The sequence below is a fragment of the Polypterus senegalus genome, chromosome 6 (assembly GCF_016835505.1).
Source record: "Polypterus senegalus isolate Bchr_013 chromosome 6, ASM1683550v1, whole genome shotgun sequence".
NCBI lineage: Eukaryota > Metazoa > Chordata > Cladistia > Polypteriformes > Polypteridae > Polypterus > Polypterus senegalus.
The window spans coordinates 188,924,838-188,939,498 of record NC_053159.1 but is presented as its reverse complement, the minus strand read 5'-3'; the positions used below and the strand labels follow the sequence as shown (position 1 = coordinate 188,939,498).

Sequence of the window (14,661 nt, the reverse complement as noted above, 5' to 3'; positions counted from 1 at the left end):
CTGGGGAGTTTCCTGGCCATGGACCCCAAATTTCAAAGTTTTGTTCCCCGAGTCCCTTGACTCACTGTGCCATAAGGTAAAAGTGAACTATTGTGTTAGTCACCTAACTGTTTTTGGATGGTTGGGATATGTTGCTCTCGGAGGATGTTTTGGTCCCATTTTTTACTCATGGCTCGGAATCGGGAGACCACCGGTACAGAGCTTGCTCAGGAATGGCAGCAGGCAGTTATGAGTGAGGCAAAGACTTTTGGAGGAAGGTCTGGTGGGTGTCAAGAAGGGCAGCAAAGAAGCCAAGATATACATCAGGGACTGACTGATATTCTGGGATTGGACTGCTGGGGTCAGTATTTGCATTGTTGGCCCTTCTTTCTTTTTCAGTCCCTCTGAAATTCACCCTGGCATGCTGGCAATCAACTTCTGGGCCCAATCCTGACTGATGGCAGCCAATTCTTGACATAATCAAGGCTTAGAGTTTGTCAGAATTGGTGGGTTTTTCTTTGTCCACCTGCCTCTTGAGGATTGACCACAAGTTCTCAATGGGATTAAGGTCAGGGGAGTTTCCTGGCCATGAACCCCAAATTTCACTCAGTTTGGAAATGGGACCAAACTTCTTCCAACCATCCCAGAACAGTTTGGTGACCAGCAATGCCTATTCCAGCATGATGGAGCACTGGGCCATAAGGCAAAAGTAAGAACAAAGTGGCTTGGGGAACAAACCATCGAAATTTTGGGTCATTGGGTCCATGTCTCACAACCAAATAGCAAGACAGGGAGCACCAGGACTCTAAAGACTTGGACCTTTGTCCTTTAAGAGATCAGGAGCACCACACACCCCTTTAAAGTGACCTCATGACCCCCCCATGCTCTCCTAATCCATCTACTGACTTCACAGGAAGAGTCTCCAGAGACATGAATGTCATCGCCGAGGTCAGTAAACCTCTCAATGATAAGGTTGACACTCTCTCCGCAGACAGACACACTGCTGATGGTGCAAGAGGTCATTAAAGGTCTGGCTGTTGGTTTTTATCAGGACCCTCGCAAGCCCAGACACTCGGACTCCTCACTCAGTCTCTCGAGCGCCCCGATCAGAGGCTCCATTGACTCTGTGAAGATCACATCATCGTCAGCAAAGTCAAGATCCGTGAATCTCCCTCCACCAACAGTTGCCCCACAGTCGTGCCCCCTAAGAGAATCTCAATCTCCCCCTGCAACTTTAAAATCAATATTATGTTGTGATAAATGATCACATTACCAGAGCCACTTAATACAGAGGTGTCTGTTATGGTGGTTTAATTGCTCGTGTTTGTTGCCCCTCTCTTACCTTGCTGTGTGTATAACGTGCTGCACTTGTTAATGTTCTGTATGAAGTCACTTAACCGGAGTTGGACTTGGTTTTACACTGCAGGATTAAACTTGTTTTTATCTGACTATTTGTTTGTGCTGCTAGTTCTACATGCCGTTGATATTTGTATTTACACAAGGCACACTCTAAAAATACCGGGCAGGCCCGTAGGAGGGACGACACGTTGCCATAGTTTTTTGGCATAGTGTTGGTATAAACAAAGGTCTTAACGTGGAAGCAAGGCCCACTTTTTATTTGCCCTTCAGGCGTTCAAATTTTCTTCATGCACTGCAGATCTTGTCTGATCTCTTGTAGCCATCTTGGCTTTGCCAGCAGGCACTTCCTCCTTCACTTTATTATGATAACCTCCATTTAGTTTCGGTCTCTCTACATAAGGCAGCCCATGGTGAAGTTAAACTGCTGACACTCCACTGACATGACATTTTCATCTCCTTATGTCTTCTCTTTTTTTATTTTTAAAACCTGTTCTGGTTGTTTCGCGAAGGGGAAATGATTGGATCTCCACTTCCTTGCCTGAATTTTGGATTTTTGCAGGCCCCACGTAATCTCGCAGGGCCAAACCAGAATCATCTGGGGACGACCCATTTAAAATGTGTGTAGCGAATAGCGGTGAAATCCTGCACTGTAGACTCTGCCCACGAGGCTTCTTCCGAAAATACCCACCCCCTAGTTTCTCAAGTCCGTGCATTTTAAACCACCGCCGGGGTTTCGGGGAGAGAACGTACAATACAGAACAAAAGACCTGACACTGAGGCGAAATTGGCTTCTCATTATTTTTTATTTATTATTCCCTTGATTTTATATTTTTTATTTTTTCTCCAGCCGTCTGGAGGTTTTTTTTTTTCTGTCCCCCCTGGCCATTGAACCTTACTCTTATTCGATGTTAATTAATGTTGATTTATTTTGTTTTATAATTGTGTCTTTCATTTTTCTATTCTTTAATATGTAAAGCACTTTGAGCTACTGTTTGTATGAAAATGTGCTATAGAAATAAATGTTGTTGTTGTTGTCATTAAGAAATTGGTTGGAGTGAAACTGGCTGGAGTTTGAAGCCCCAAGTTAGCTGGTCATCTGTCGGCTCGCTTCACATCTCATTTCTGTTTGACTGCCTTTTAATGAAGAAGCAAATCAGATAAGAGGACTGAATCCTTAAAAACAGGGCTATTAATGTGAAGGGCAGTGAAAACTGGTCACTTATTAGAAAAAGGGTCAGAATGAAAACCTGCAGCCCACCAGGACCGGAGTTGGGCACCCCTGAACTAGACCAATGGCTGTGTGTGTGTGTGTGTGTGTTCAGACTACCCATAAGCCATTGCACACTTGTTATACTGTGTCAGCTACCCAAGTGACCTTTATTCTTTGATTTTTTTTTTACCCTCATATGTGCCATGCGCTAAATATCTGACATTGGCATTTTGAGAAGGTTTGTATGCCTCGTCCTGTGCCATTCTAAGTAAATCTAACCTCAGTTTAGTTTTAAAAATAAATCAAAACTTCTACATTTCTAAGTGAGCACACAGCCACTTGGGCACACTCTTTACTGTAACCCTAAACCTGGCTTTGACCATTTGCCTGTCTCTCTCTCTCTCTCTCTCTCTTTCTATCCCACAGCTAACCATCTCCATCCTGGCTGTAATCGGATGGACAGTACTTGGTAAGCAGCAAGTTAAATGATTCATTCAAGGGCGTGATGTTGAAAGAAAGCATGTTAACTTATTTTATTCTTTCCCCTCTTTTCATCATTCCGTACATTGCAGTCTTCGTATGCTGGCCAAGGACAAACGTACACAGTTTCAGAAAAATGCCAGGACTATGAACTCGACTGGCTCTGGGAAAAGCAGCACCACGTTGTCCAGGTAAGCAGTAAGCACTTTGGGCATCGTAGGAAGATGGGAATTGGCTTTGTGTCACCTTTAAGTGTCTATTTATGCTGACCCCTTGTGTGTAATCTAAGACGTGTTTGACCACTACACCAAGTAATCTTGTTATAAATGTGTATATCTAAGTGGAATAAAATGAGGATGATGATGATGATGATGTATCTTTTTTCTTTTTTTTTTTAAATGCAGTGTCTCTGAATTATTGGACCTTTATGAAGAAGATCCAGAGGAAATCCTGTATAACCTGGGCTTTGGGACAGATGAGCCTGACATTGCTTCCAAAGTCCCCTCTCGTTTTTTTAATTCGGCCTCGTCTGCCAGAGGGATCGATATAAAGGTGTACTTGGGAGCACAGATGCAACGCATGGAGCTCGAGAATCCAAACTACGCTTTGACAAGTAAGTCTGCCCAGCTGTTTCATGTACTTTACCAACGTCAGTAGTTTTCAGTTTGATAGTTAACAGGCTAGGAACTCTTCCATTTATAAAGTGCATTCTGGGTCTGCTTCTTTTACTTTTGAACACTTTGGCTTTGGTCCATGTCACAAAATTGATATATGGCTTAGCTACAAACCTGTGCCAAAAATACAAGAAGCTTCCTGTTGGAGACGAGACGAGACGAGACAGGCCCAGTGCACCTCACTCAGATTTATAGAGTAGCCTCTTGAGTTATGTGTGTATCCAACAGGGGGCGCCTGCTCCTTTGCAGTAAGGAGACTGTGAAGATTTTGGGTTTGCTTCCTCCCTGTGTGGATCGCACTTTGAGTACTGAGAAAAGCGCTATATAAATCTAATGAATTATTATTATTATTATTATTATTATTATTATTATTATTATGTGTTTGTATGAGAGTTGTAGCTCGTGCTTTGAACCTGCGTGTTCCCCTTCCACAATCAGAGTGTGGAAATATTAAGACAAATATGGTACAAAAGAGAGGATATCTGTTTAACTTGCTTTAAAACACAGCTTTCTCTTCAAAAATACATCCATCCATCCATCCATTTTCTAACCCGCTGAATCCGAATAGGGTCACGGGGGTCTGCTGGAGCCAATCCCAGCCAACACAGGGCACAAGGCAGGAACCAATCCTGGGCAGGGTGCCAACCCACCGCAGGACACACACAAACACACCCACACACCAAGCACACACTAGGGCCAAAGTAGAATCGCCAATCCACCTAACCTGCATGTCTTTGGATTGTGGGAGGAAACCGGAGCGCCCGGAGGAAACCCACGCAGACACAGGGAGAACATGCATACTCCACGCAGGGAGGACCCGGGAAGAGAACCGGGTCTCCTAACTGCGAGGCAGCAGCGCTACCACTGCGCCACCGTGCCCTTCAAAAATACATTTGAGTTTAATTATTTTATTCATGTATAGATCAAACAGAAGAGCCATTTGAACCACACAGGCTTATGGTCCTTCAGTGGGGTCTCCGAGTGCATTTCTGTCTTTTAGCGCCGAGTGGAGGCGTCCTTGTTAGCACAGAGTTAACGTCACGCCTGTGCTGATGGGCCTTCTGGCTTTGAGCCTTTACAAAAAGCCTTATATACCCACACCAGTACCAAGTATGGATTAGTGGTCTACAGTAGCTATAGAAAAGAATCCCCCCTTTCAAAATATTCCCCTTTTTTTTTTTTTTTTAATTTTTTTATTTACAGCCTTAAATGTAAACACACAAACCAGTGTTTTTTTCCAGCTTTACTTACTCAATGCAATCTGTAATGTATAAGTGAAAGATATCACAGCTACAGTTCAGAAGAACTGTAAAAAATCAAAAACAAGAAATCCTGAAATTAATAAAGGATGCCCCCTCCTAAACTCCATTAGGTGTCAGTGCCCACCATTTCCAGTGCGGTTACTGGCTTCCTTCCACCTGTGATCAGTTGTAATGAGTGTGATTAGTGAAGCCATTCCTGGTCCATTCATTCCCTTCCTTGGCAGTGCGACTGACAGCAAACAACTGACTATGGGTGGCAGGCCACTTTCAGAAGATCTCAGGGATAGAGTTGTGGATGGACATAAGGCAGGAGATGGAGACAAAAACATCTCAAAGGCTTTATCAATCTCAAGGAGCTCAGTAAAGTCCATCATAAAGGAGTGCTTGGTATTACTAGGACCCTCCCTGGATCCTCTAAACTGGGTGAGAAGAGCAAGGAGGAAACTGGTAAGAGAGGCTACCAAGAAGCCACTTGGCCACTTTGAAGGAGTTACAGGATTTGATGACAGAGTGGTCATTAATGGTGTGCATGTGACAACAATTTCACAAGCGCTCCACAAATGTGACTTGTTCAGGAGGTTCGCAGGGATAAAAACACTTCTCAAGAAAGGCCACATTTAAAGCTCATTTGAGCTTTCCCAGAATGCACCTTGAATATTCTGGTGTTAAAAGGTCTTCTGGTCAGATGAGACCAAAATCAAACTACTTGTCCTCTGTACCAAGCGGTGCACCAATGCAGCTCACCATCCACAACACACCATACCTACAGTAAAGCATGGAGGGGGCAGCATACTGTTGTGGGGGGCCTGGGGCTCTCATTAGGGTAGAAGGAAAAATAGATGGGACAAAATCCCGTCAAATTCTGGAGCAAAACCTGCTACCCTCTGCCAGAAAGTTGAAGATGGGCAGAATGTTCACCTTTCAACATGACAACGACCTGAAGCACACAGTGGCTGAAGGAGAAACAAGTGAATGTCCTGGTGTGGCCAATCAGAGCACTGAAAATCTGTGGAAAGATCTGAAGATCGCAGACCATCAACACACACCATCCAATGTGACTGAACTTGATCAGCAAATATTGAGGGGGCTCAATCTAAATGTGCAAAGCTGATAGAGAAGAATCAACACACTCAAGGCTGTCACTAAAGCAACAGGTAGGTCAACAAAATGACATTGACTTGGGTTACTTTTTTAATCTCAGTAGGTCTTGTTTTTGATTTTTTTTAATCATTTTTCTGAACTGTAGCTGTGATGTCTTTCACTTGGATGTTACAGATTGCATTGAGTAAGTAAAGCTGGGAAGAAGTATTGGATTGTGTGCTTTCATTTAAGGCTGTAAAGCAAAAAAAAAGGGAATATTTCGAAGGGGAGATTGTTTTCTATACCCACCATACATCTACCAGTTCAGTTCATTCAGTGATGTATTTGTGCGCTCTACTGACTAATGCTAAATATGGAATTAGCTCTAATCACACCAGTTGAGCATATTCAGTGATCTATTTGATATCTACTGACTGATGCTACGAGGATGAGTCAAAAATTACCCGTACACCGGTTATATTAAAACTTCTCTTGGCAGCACTGCCTTTCCATACAAGGTGTATGTGTATGTGTAGGTATGAACGTGTGACATCAGATCATTTGTAACTGCGGTGTGAGAGACAATGGCTGCCCCACTTGTGATCTGCTCGAAATAAGAGCAACATGCAGTGATTCGTTTTTTGTGGTCTGAGGGTTGTGTCGTGAACACGACTGAGAGAATAAAACCGAATAAAAAAAAGAAAACAAGGCTAGCCTTTACAAGTATCATAAATTTACACCGGCTGTTACAGACTGAAATCAAATATGTTTTTATTCTAAACTAGTAAGAATAAGAGCAGCTCACTTCTCATAATGGACTCGTTCAGGGTCGAACCTGTGAAGTTTTGATTACCAGTCAACAGTTGATATCGTTGCGCCACCGAAGCGGTCGTAGCAAATGCGTGTCAATGTCGCACCCTAACACGGGTTCTTTTTCTGCAGTTATATTCTTGAATAGAAGCGCACTTGTTCTGTTATATTTGTACCTTTTGTGAAAGTGTTTATTTGATTTTTTGACTTTAGGCTTTACACATTATATGCTTCATGTCTACATTTTGTCAATTATTACTAAAACATGAAAAATGTTTCTGTCTTAACGACGTTTTTGCATAGATTGTTGTAGACACGGAACACACATGAAATGCATGTGTTCTAAATAACGATATAGTATTTATACAAGGTGTCATTTTGCTTGACTTCTCACTCTATACAACTCTAAGCAACTGACACGCAGGTAAACAGACTTGAACTGAGAAAACTGTGCAGCGGTGGGGGGGGATGTGATAACAGACTGCTTGTCTTTTATCGACACATTTACAGGACAAAAGACGCTGACGGAGAGGTGCGAAGCGATTTAAGGTGGGACGGATCTACGAGTTTTTACGTAGGCTTTGGCAGTTCTAGTGCTAAAGGAGTACTCCCAGAAATCTGTTACTTATCCTGCGTAGTTTGTAATGATAGCTGAGAATCCCATCTTCAACCATCTTGGAATTTTTTGAGCAGAAGAAATAAAGATCTCTCTGTTGTCTGTCTGTCCGTTTATGTATGTATGTATGTATGTATGTATTTATTTATATGTATTTATTTTCAATTTTCCAGGTCGATTTCGACAAATCGAAGTCCTTACTACTGTGGCCAACGCCTTTTCTTCACTTTACTCTCAAGTGTCTGGACTGCCTGTGCAGAAGATTGGCAATGGAGCATTGGCACCCACCGAGGGAAATGGCAAAGAGGTACCTCCATTAAAGAGGAATGAATCTGCCATAAATGTTGCTAACCGGTTAAAGAAGACTCTTTCTCGACTAAATCTGCACGCTGGCGCACCTGCAAATATCGAGAAAGAGTCCACAGCCCTGGGAGTGGAGGACCGTTGTGGGAAGGCAGAGGAGAAGAGTGAACCAAAGTTGACCCACAAATTATTCAAGAATATGGATTCTCATTTGCTAGCTACTGTGAAAGAGGAGGTGAGCAGTGCACCAGCTGAGCAGCCTACGGCGGCACCCATTCCCTCTGAGAACGATTACCTTGGACTGATTGATTCTTCTGAGAGTGAGAGTAGGAAGAGCCCTGTGAAAGATGAATCTGGCCTAAATGACTGTTCGATTTCAAGCAAGGACTTGAGCATATCAACCAATGGTGACCTGGAAGCAGGTTGTGTTCTCCCGCGGGCAGTAACCTCCACTCCAGAGAAGGAGCCCACCATATGCTTGCAGAATCCTCACATAGCACAGCTAACAATACAACACAAAGAGTCCTTTGAAATGGAAGAGGTAAGCAGACTTTCTCAGTTGCTTTTTCTTACAACCAATACCTGGTTAATCACCTTGATGTAGGTCAGGGGTGCCCAATGCGTTGATCGCGATCGACCGGTAGATCGCAAAGGGAGTGCAGGTAGATCGCGTTGCATTAAAAAAAAATTTTTTTAAACGTTAGTCTATCATATATCCTCCCTATGGCATTTGCCACTTGATTGACATACAGGGCGGCCAGTCTGAGATCTCACAAACACACTGGTCATCCCGTGTGCATGGTCAAACGCGCGAGCTACTGCAGAACTCCAGCTATGATCTAGTTAGCCTTCCAATTTATATTGACTAAAGAAGGGATTTAAAAAAAATGTTTGAGGAGGGTATGGGCTGAATGTGGGACTGGAAGAGGATTTTTTTTTCCACAATGTCACATTCGAAGTGCTTTTGTCTGATGTCCGAGGTTCGATCCCCGATGACGGGTGCAGTGGAGTGTGTACACCTGATGAGCCCAAAACAGGGCGAAACACGTGTTGCGTACTCTTTGCAGCATTTGACAGTTAACTATGTAACATTCTATGATCTGCTTCTGGCAACTAAGAGCGCACCCATGGCAGATGTTTGCCGACTTATATATTTTTTTTTATTTATTTTTTTCTCCAGCCGTCTGGAGTTTTTTTTTTTCTGTCCCCCCTGGCCATTGAACCTTACTCTTATTCGATGTTAATGTTGATTTATTTTGTTTTATAATTGTGTCTTTCATTTTTCTATTCTTTAATATGTAAAGCACTTTGAGCTACTGTTTGTATGAAAATGTGCTATAGAAGTAAATGTTGTTGTTGTTAACTTGCAGACCAACCACACGCGTTACCTGGTAGGTAACCACCTATACAATCAGATTGTGTGTATGTATGTATATATATATATATATAATATATATATATATATATATATATATATATATATATATATATATATATAATCTGTTCTCTACAGCATCTTTCTAGTCTACTGTGCTGGGTCGATTGCCTTAAGGGCCTCCATTGGTGAGCTTTGTTGTGTGATGTTTCAAACTTCCACATTTTGTTTATATATATATATAACCCTAATATATATATATATATATATATATATATATATATATATATATATATATATATATATATATATATATATATATATATATATATATAAATACACATAATACACATCGTATTTTGTTGCAGTTACCAATTTCTTTCGCTACTTCAATGACGTTTAATTTAAAACCAGCTTCATATTTTCTTCTGATCGAATGCTCCATCGTAGATAAGGGATGCTCTTATGATTAAGGTGTGTGAGGTACAAAAACACAAAACCAGTGCAAACACTGCTTCGGAATAGTTCAGGTATCACTGTTTGGTCATGTAGGCACAATACATAGAAAACAAAAGGCCGTGTGCTCCGTGTTTCCTCTTTCAGGTGGGCATCAGCATATCGTTATTTCTTCGACCAATAGCGCAAGTTTTTCGCATTCAACCTATATGACTGACCTTATAAAGTACCGGAAATTATACAGTAAAATCAAGTCCCAACTTATCTGTAGGAGAACTTAAACGTGAGTATATATGATATATAGATATATAACTTGATCTATTTCTGCAGTATTGAGACGGATCGTTTCACCCAGGAGATGAAATAATGTGATTGGCAGAGAATTTTTTATGGATGCCTCTGCCTGTGTCCACTAAGCGTGTGCAAATCTAACACGTGGGCTGATTGACCGATTGTATTGGACGTGTGCAAACGACAGCTTGGGCTAATGGGTTTTCATGGCCACATGATCATCATATTCGCAGAGAAATCTACCTTCTCAGATGTCAATAACCCAGTTTCTGTAACTGGAGTAAAGGTTTTATGTGGCATTTTAGTTTCCAGGTCTCTATGAATATCCGAGTTATTGAGGCACATATTAAAGGTGCCTATTTGACTATGTTGAGCCCTTAAGCGAGGTCCTTAACCTGCGATTGCTTCATCCTGGGTATGATGATAATCTGCATGTAGGCCCTCCAACCTGTATGTAAAAACCTGGGGATTGGTGGCAGAATTGGCATTCCAGCCACCATTTAAAAAAAAAAATATCCCACTGGTTCCATTCCATCTGAACTGGTGTTATGCTGAGGTGTCACCCGTTGCATGGCTGCACTCGGGTCCTAATCTGGGATCCTGAGTTGGTTTGTCATGTGGTGGGTATGGCAATGGAGCAAGACTGGATGCAGATTAACGTCATACCCAGGATGGAGTAATTGCAGGTTAGGGGCCTTGCTCAAGGGCCCAATGGAGTCAAATCACTTTGGCGTTTACGGGATTCGAACTGGCAACCTTCTGATTACCAGTGCAGATCCCTCCCAGGGTCCTGGTTTAATCCATAATTTACTAACTAGCTGTGTAAGTCCGTGCTGTAAAACGCCCGGGGTCCTAGAAACTATTGAAATGTAGAGATGTCAGGTCATTGAAAGGAACTACTCTGGGCGTCTCTCTCCTAGGAGATTTCATTTTGCCGATGTGCTCGCATCGCTTGTATATTAACGGCGGGAAGAAAAGTAAAAGGGATACCGTTTTGCCGATGTTAGAAACTTTGTCTTTCTTCTGAGGTTCCGTTTAGCTGACCTGCTCGCCTCGCTTGTGTTCTTAGCGGCCAAGCGAGTTTTCTGAGTCCTTACCCTGACTACACCTCCTTAAGTCCCGGGCCGGACAGACACACACACACACTTCCACGTGTAGACGTTGATATATAAGATTAGTGGCTCTGACTCTAAAGTAGTTTGCATCCTTTCATCGTTCAGTGTTGTTTGCCCGGGCCTCTGCTCTGCTCGTTTTTAATTTATGTTAAGATACAATGAAGGGAGAAAACGGCAGAGAAAAAGGGAAGGATAATAGCAAACCAACAAAAGAGAGTTAAGTATTTAAAGCTACATCAAAAGTGGATTTCTAAATGTCGTATAAATTTAAACATCATACTCCTGTACTTTTCTGAATGCAGAATAAGAGATTAGGGGGTAAAAAAATCTGATAAATAAATGACATCAATTCTTATCAATAATGAATCTGGTTGGAATAAAAAACCTGCAGCCACAGGGGGTGTTCCCAGTACTGAGTTTACTGCTTTAAGCCAACGGAGCGTTGTGGTACAGAATGGCTTCGGATTCAAAACCAGTCCAAAAACGGCCATACTTCAGACCACACGCTGCCTTTTCACGCCTGCCTTCAAGTAGTGGATATCATTTCATTTGTTTTGTTGATGCTTGCCTGCTTGGTAGCTTTTTTATTTTTTGTTTTATTTCGCCTTATACAATTTCTCATATTAGGAATTTGTTCGTTTTCGCATACCCCTTGGGGTCAGAGCGCAGGGTCAGCCATTGTACAGCGTCCCTGGAGCAATTGAAGGTTGAGGGCCTTGCTCAAGGGCCCAGCAGAGTAGGATCTCTTTTGGCAGTGACGGGGATTCGAACCGGCAACCTTCGGGATACCATAGCCTCAGAGCCCCCACTCCGCCCAAGCTTTATGACCTTCCTGCGGAGTTTGGCTTATAAGAAGCCCTTGCCAAACTGGTTTTAAGACCACTGCAATTAATTTCACATCCAGAATCGGTCCTAAAGATTCGGGGGGTTGGTTAGTTAGGCAGGAAAGTACACCAAGCCTAATGAAACACTAAAATTACAATTGATGTGTCTTGCTTACAAATAGACATAAAAAATATTTATCAACTTCCATGCTGAATGTCACTCCACCATAGTTGGGATCATGTCAGGTTAAATGCCATTGAGATTCCTTCCAGTTGTTGTTGTGACTGTGCCACTCAGTGGCTGCAGGGGTAAAGGTTTTTTTTTAGCCCCTCTGGATGATTATATTAGTATTCACATTTATTTTCTAAAGGAACACCGTCAACAGGGACGTCAATATGGCTTAAGCGTTGAGGCTAAGGTGTACTCGACTAAACTCTCAAAGCCGAGATTGTTGGCTCGGTCCCCACATTCAACTTGCAGTGAAACTGACAAACTCGATGTCTGTTCCAATCGTGAAAAACAAAATTCTGTAAATCACTGTAATGTAGTCTGATCCCGCAAGTCATCTTGGATTAAAGTGTCGGCCAAATTTACAATAATAACCGTACTGTTATGCAGCTGCTATCACCATTAAGGTTTGTCTGCTTTTGCTCAGCTTCCTCTTAACATCCTGTGGTCTCCCAGAATATATTTTTGAAGTAAGCCATTGCTTTAGTTTTATTCAATCTCTAAGTTTTTTTTAAATACTCGGCATGTCCTCCCCTTTAGTCAGAGGAATAATTTGCCTAACTGTACTCTGTCCTAGGGTTCCAGTTAACCAAGATGTCCTGTCCCGAGTCCAGCGAGAAGCTTTTCTTGTATGCGCTGATCTCTGTGCAACACGTTGCCCTCTCCAGAGCCGTGTGTGTGTACACTAAGTGTAATATCATGAAGTTTGTGAGGCTTACCAGTCGTCTCAAACTCCAGTCCTGGAGGGCAGCAGTGGCTGCAGGTTTTCATTCTAACCCTTTTCTTAATTAGTGCCCTGTTTTTGCTGCTCATTAACTTCTTTTGAGTTCATTTTAATTGACTTGCTCTTGAAGACTCGGAACCCTTAATTGTTTCTTTTTCCTTAATTAGCCGCCAAACAATCATGCAATACAAAATGAGCCAAAACAGGACCAGCATAGTGGTGTCCATTACACAATATCTGAAAATAAAGAAAGGTGAAAGTCTCAGGAATGTCGATCTGCTCAGGTCCCCAAAACATTTTACCAGAGCTCTTAGAAAAGACAAAATCGACAGTTTCAGAAATGACTGCTGTTATACAACAAGCCATGGAATTAAAGAACGAGTTTAATTAGCAACAAGAATTAGCACCTCATTAAGTGACTGGTTGGTCTTCTGTTGGCGCCCTCACTTCACATTTCAGTTCTGTTTGGGTGCCGTTTAAGGAAAGAAATGAAGCAATTCAGAGGAACAATCTTATAAAATAAGACAATTTAAAATTAATTCAAAAAAGTTAATTAGCAGCAAAAACAGGTCCTTAATTAAAAGGGTTAGAATGAAAACCTGCAGTCCTCCAGTACCGGAGTTGGGAACTGTTGATCTACTCCCACCATTAAAAATGAATGCACACTTAGATATTCACACACACAATCATAGTAATCCTATCCAGTGTGAACCTCGTACCCGGGCACAGACAGACAGACAGACGTGGAGTCCAAAACACAGTTTATTACACCACCCCTTTTCCACAACACAAATCACCACTGACGTTCTTTCTCCCGCTGCTGCTGCTGCTGCTTCTTCTTCCGGCTCCACTCCTCACCCACAAGCTCCATCCTCGTGGAGCGAGGCGGCCTCTTTTATACAGCACCCAGAAGTGCTCCAGGTGCTCCCCAATTAACATCCGGCAGCTCTTCCAGGTGTGGCAGAAGTGCTGCAAGTGAGTTCAGCTCCTATTCTGGCAGTACTTCCGGGTGTGGTGGAAGCGGTGCAATGCCCCTTTTCCGGAGCTGCCCAGGTATCCCCTGGCAGTGGGGCCATGTCGCTCCACAGGGTTGGGCTCCCCAGGGGCCTCATGCATAACGCCGTGCGTAGAATTCGCACTATAACATGACGTAAGCACAAAAGCCGAAATGTGCTTACGCACAGAAAAATCCAGATGCAAGAATCTGTGCGTACTCCAACTTCCGCCGCCTTCCGCTACATAAATCCCGGTCAGCGTGAAAACTTAACGCTCGTGCACGTGCCTTCTGTCCCGCCCCAACTCCTCCCAGAATTACGCCTCTTTGAATATGCAAATCAATATAAATCGACCTTAAGCTCAGCCTTCTGTGAAAAGACAATGGGAAGAGCACGTGGGAAAATAGAAGAATTTCAGCGAATACCAAGTGGAGGCAAAAGAAAAACGTACTATTTGTTCAAATAAACCGTGGGATAATCAACAAAAGGAAGTTGATCGAGTGACATAGCGTGTTGGAGAAACTTGAAAGCTCACATTCACAAAATCTCATAGTGCCGGAAATAAAAAAGAAGTCACATATCAAAGTCGCCGTGAAAATGCGAGTTGTAGCCCACCGTCTGAGTGTCATATGAACACTTATTAGGGTACAGAGGGGAAAAAAAGGCACACAGTGTAGAAAAAGCACAAAATGTCAACTTCAATCTTGAAATTTCCACTTCAATCACGTAGTTTATTTTGTCATTTAGTAGAATATTATAAACTTCATCTTAAAATCGTTTAATTAACCAGTTTCTCAAATCACATCGTAATTAAAGTAGCACATTAAATACTTTGTTTTGTATTTGATCTTCTTTGTGCTCTGTGTGTGTGAATCACTA

The 14,661-nt window shown here is 42.4% G+C and overlaps 1 protein-coding gene across 5 annotated transcripts in view; it reads left to right on the top strand.

The window, feature by feature from the left end:
- itprid2 (ITPR interacting domain containing 2) overlaps positions 1-14,661 on the top strand; it is a 285,322-nt gene that overhangs the window by 191,565 nt on the left and 79,096 nt on the right. For all 5 annotated transcript variants that reach the window (XM_039757742.1, XM_039757743.1, XM_039757744.1 and 2 more), the window contains 4 exons: positions 2,975-3,017; positions 3,121-3,219; positions 3,433-3,641; positions 7,644-8,314. In XM_039757742.1, coding sequence (XP_039613676.1) covers positions 2,975-3,017; positions 3,121-3,219; positions 3,433-3,641; positions 7,644-8,314 — 1,022 coding nt within the window. The remainder of the gene's footprint in view (positions 1-2,974; positions 3,018-3,120; positions 3,220-3,432; positions 3,642-7,643; positions 8,315-14,661) is intronic.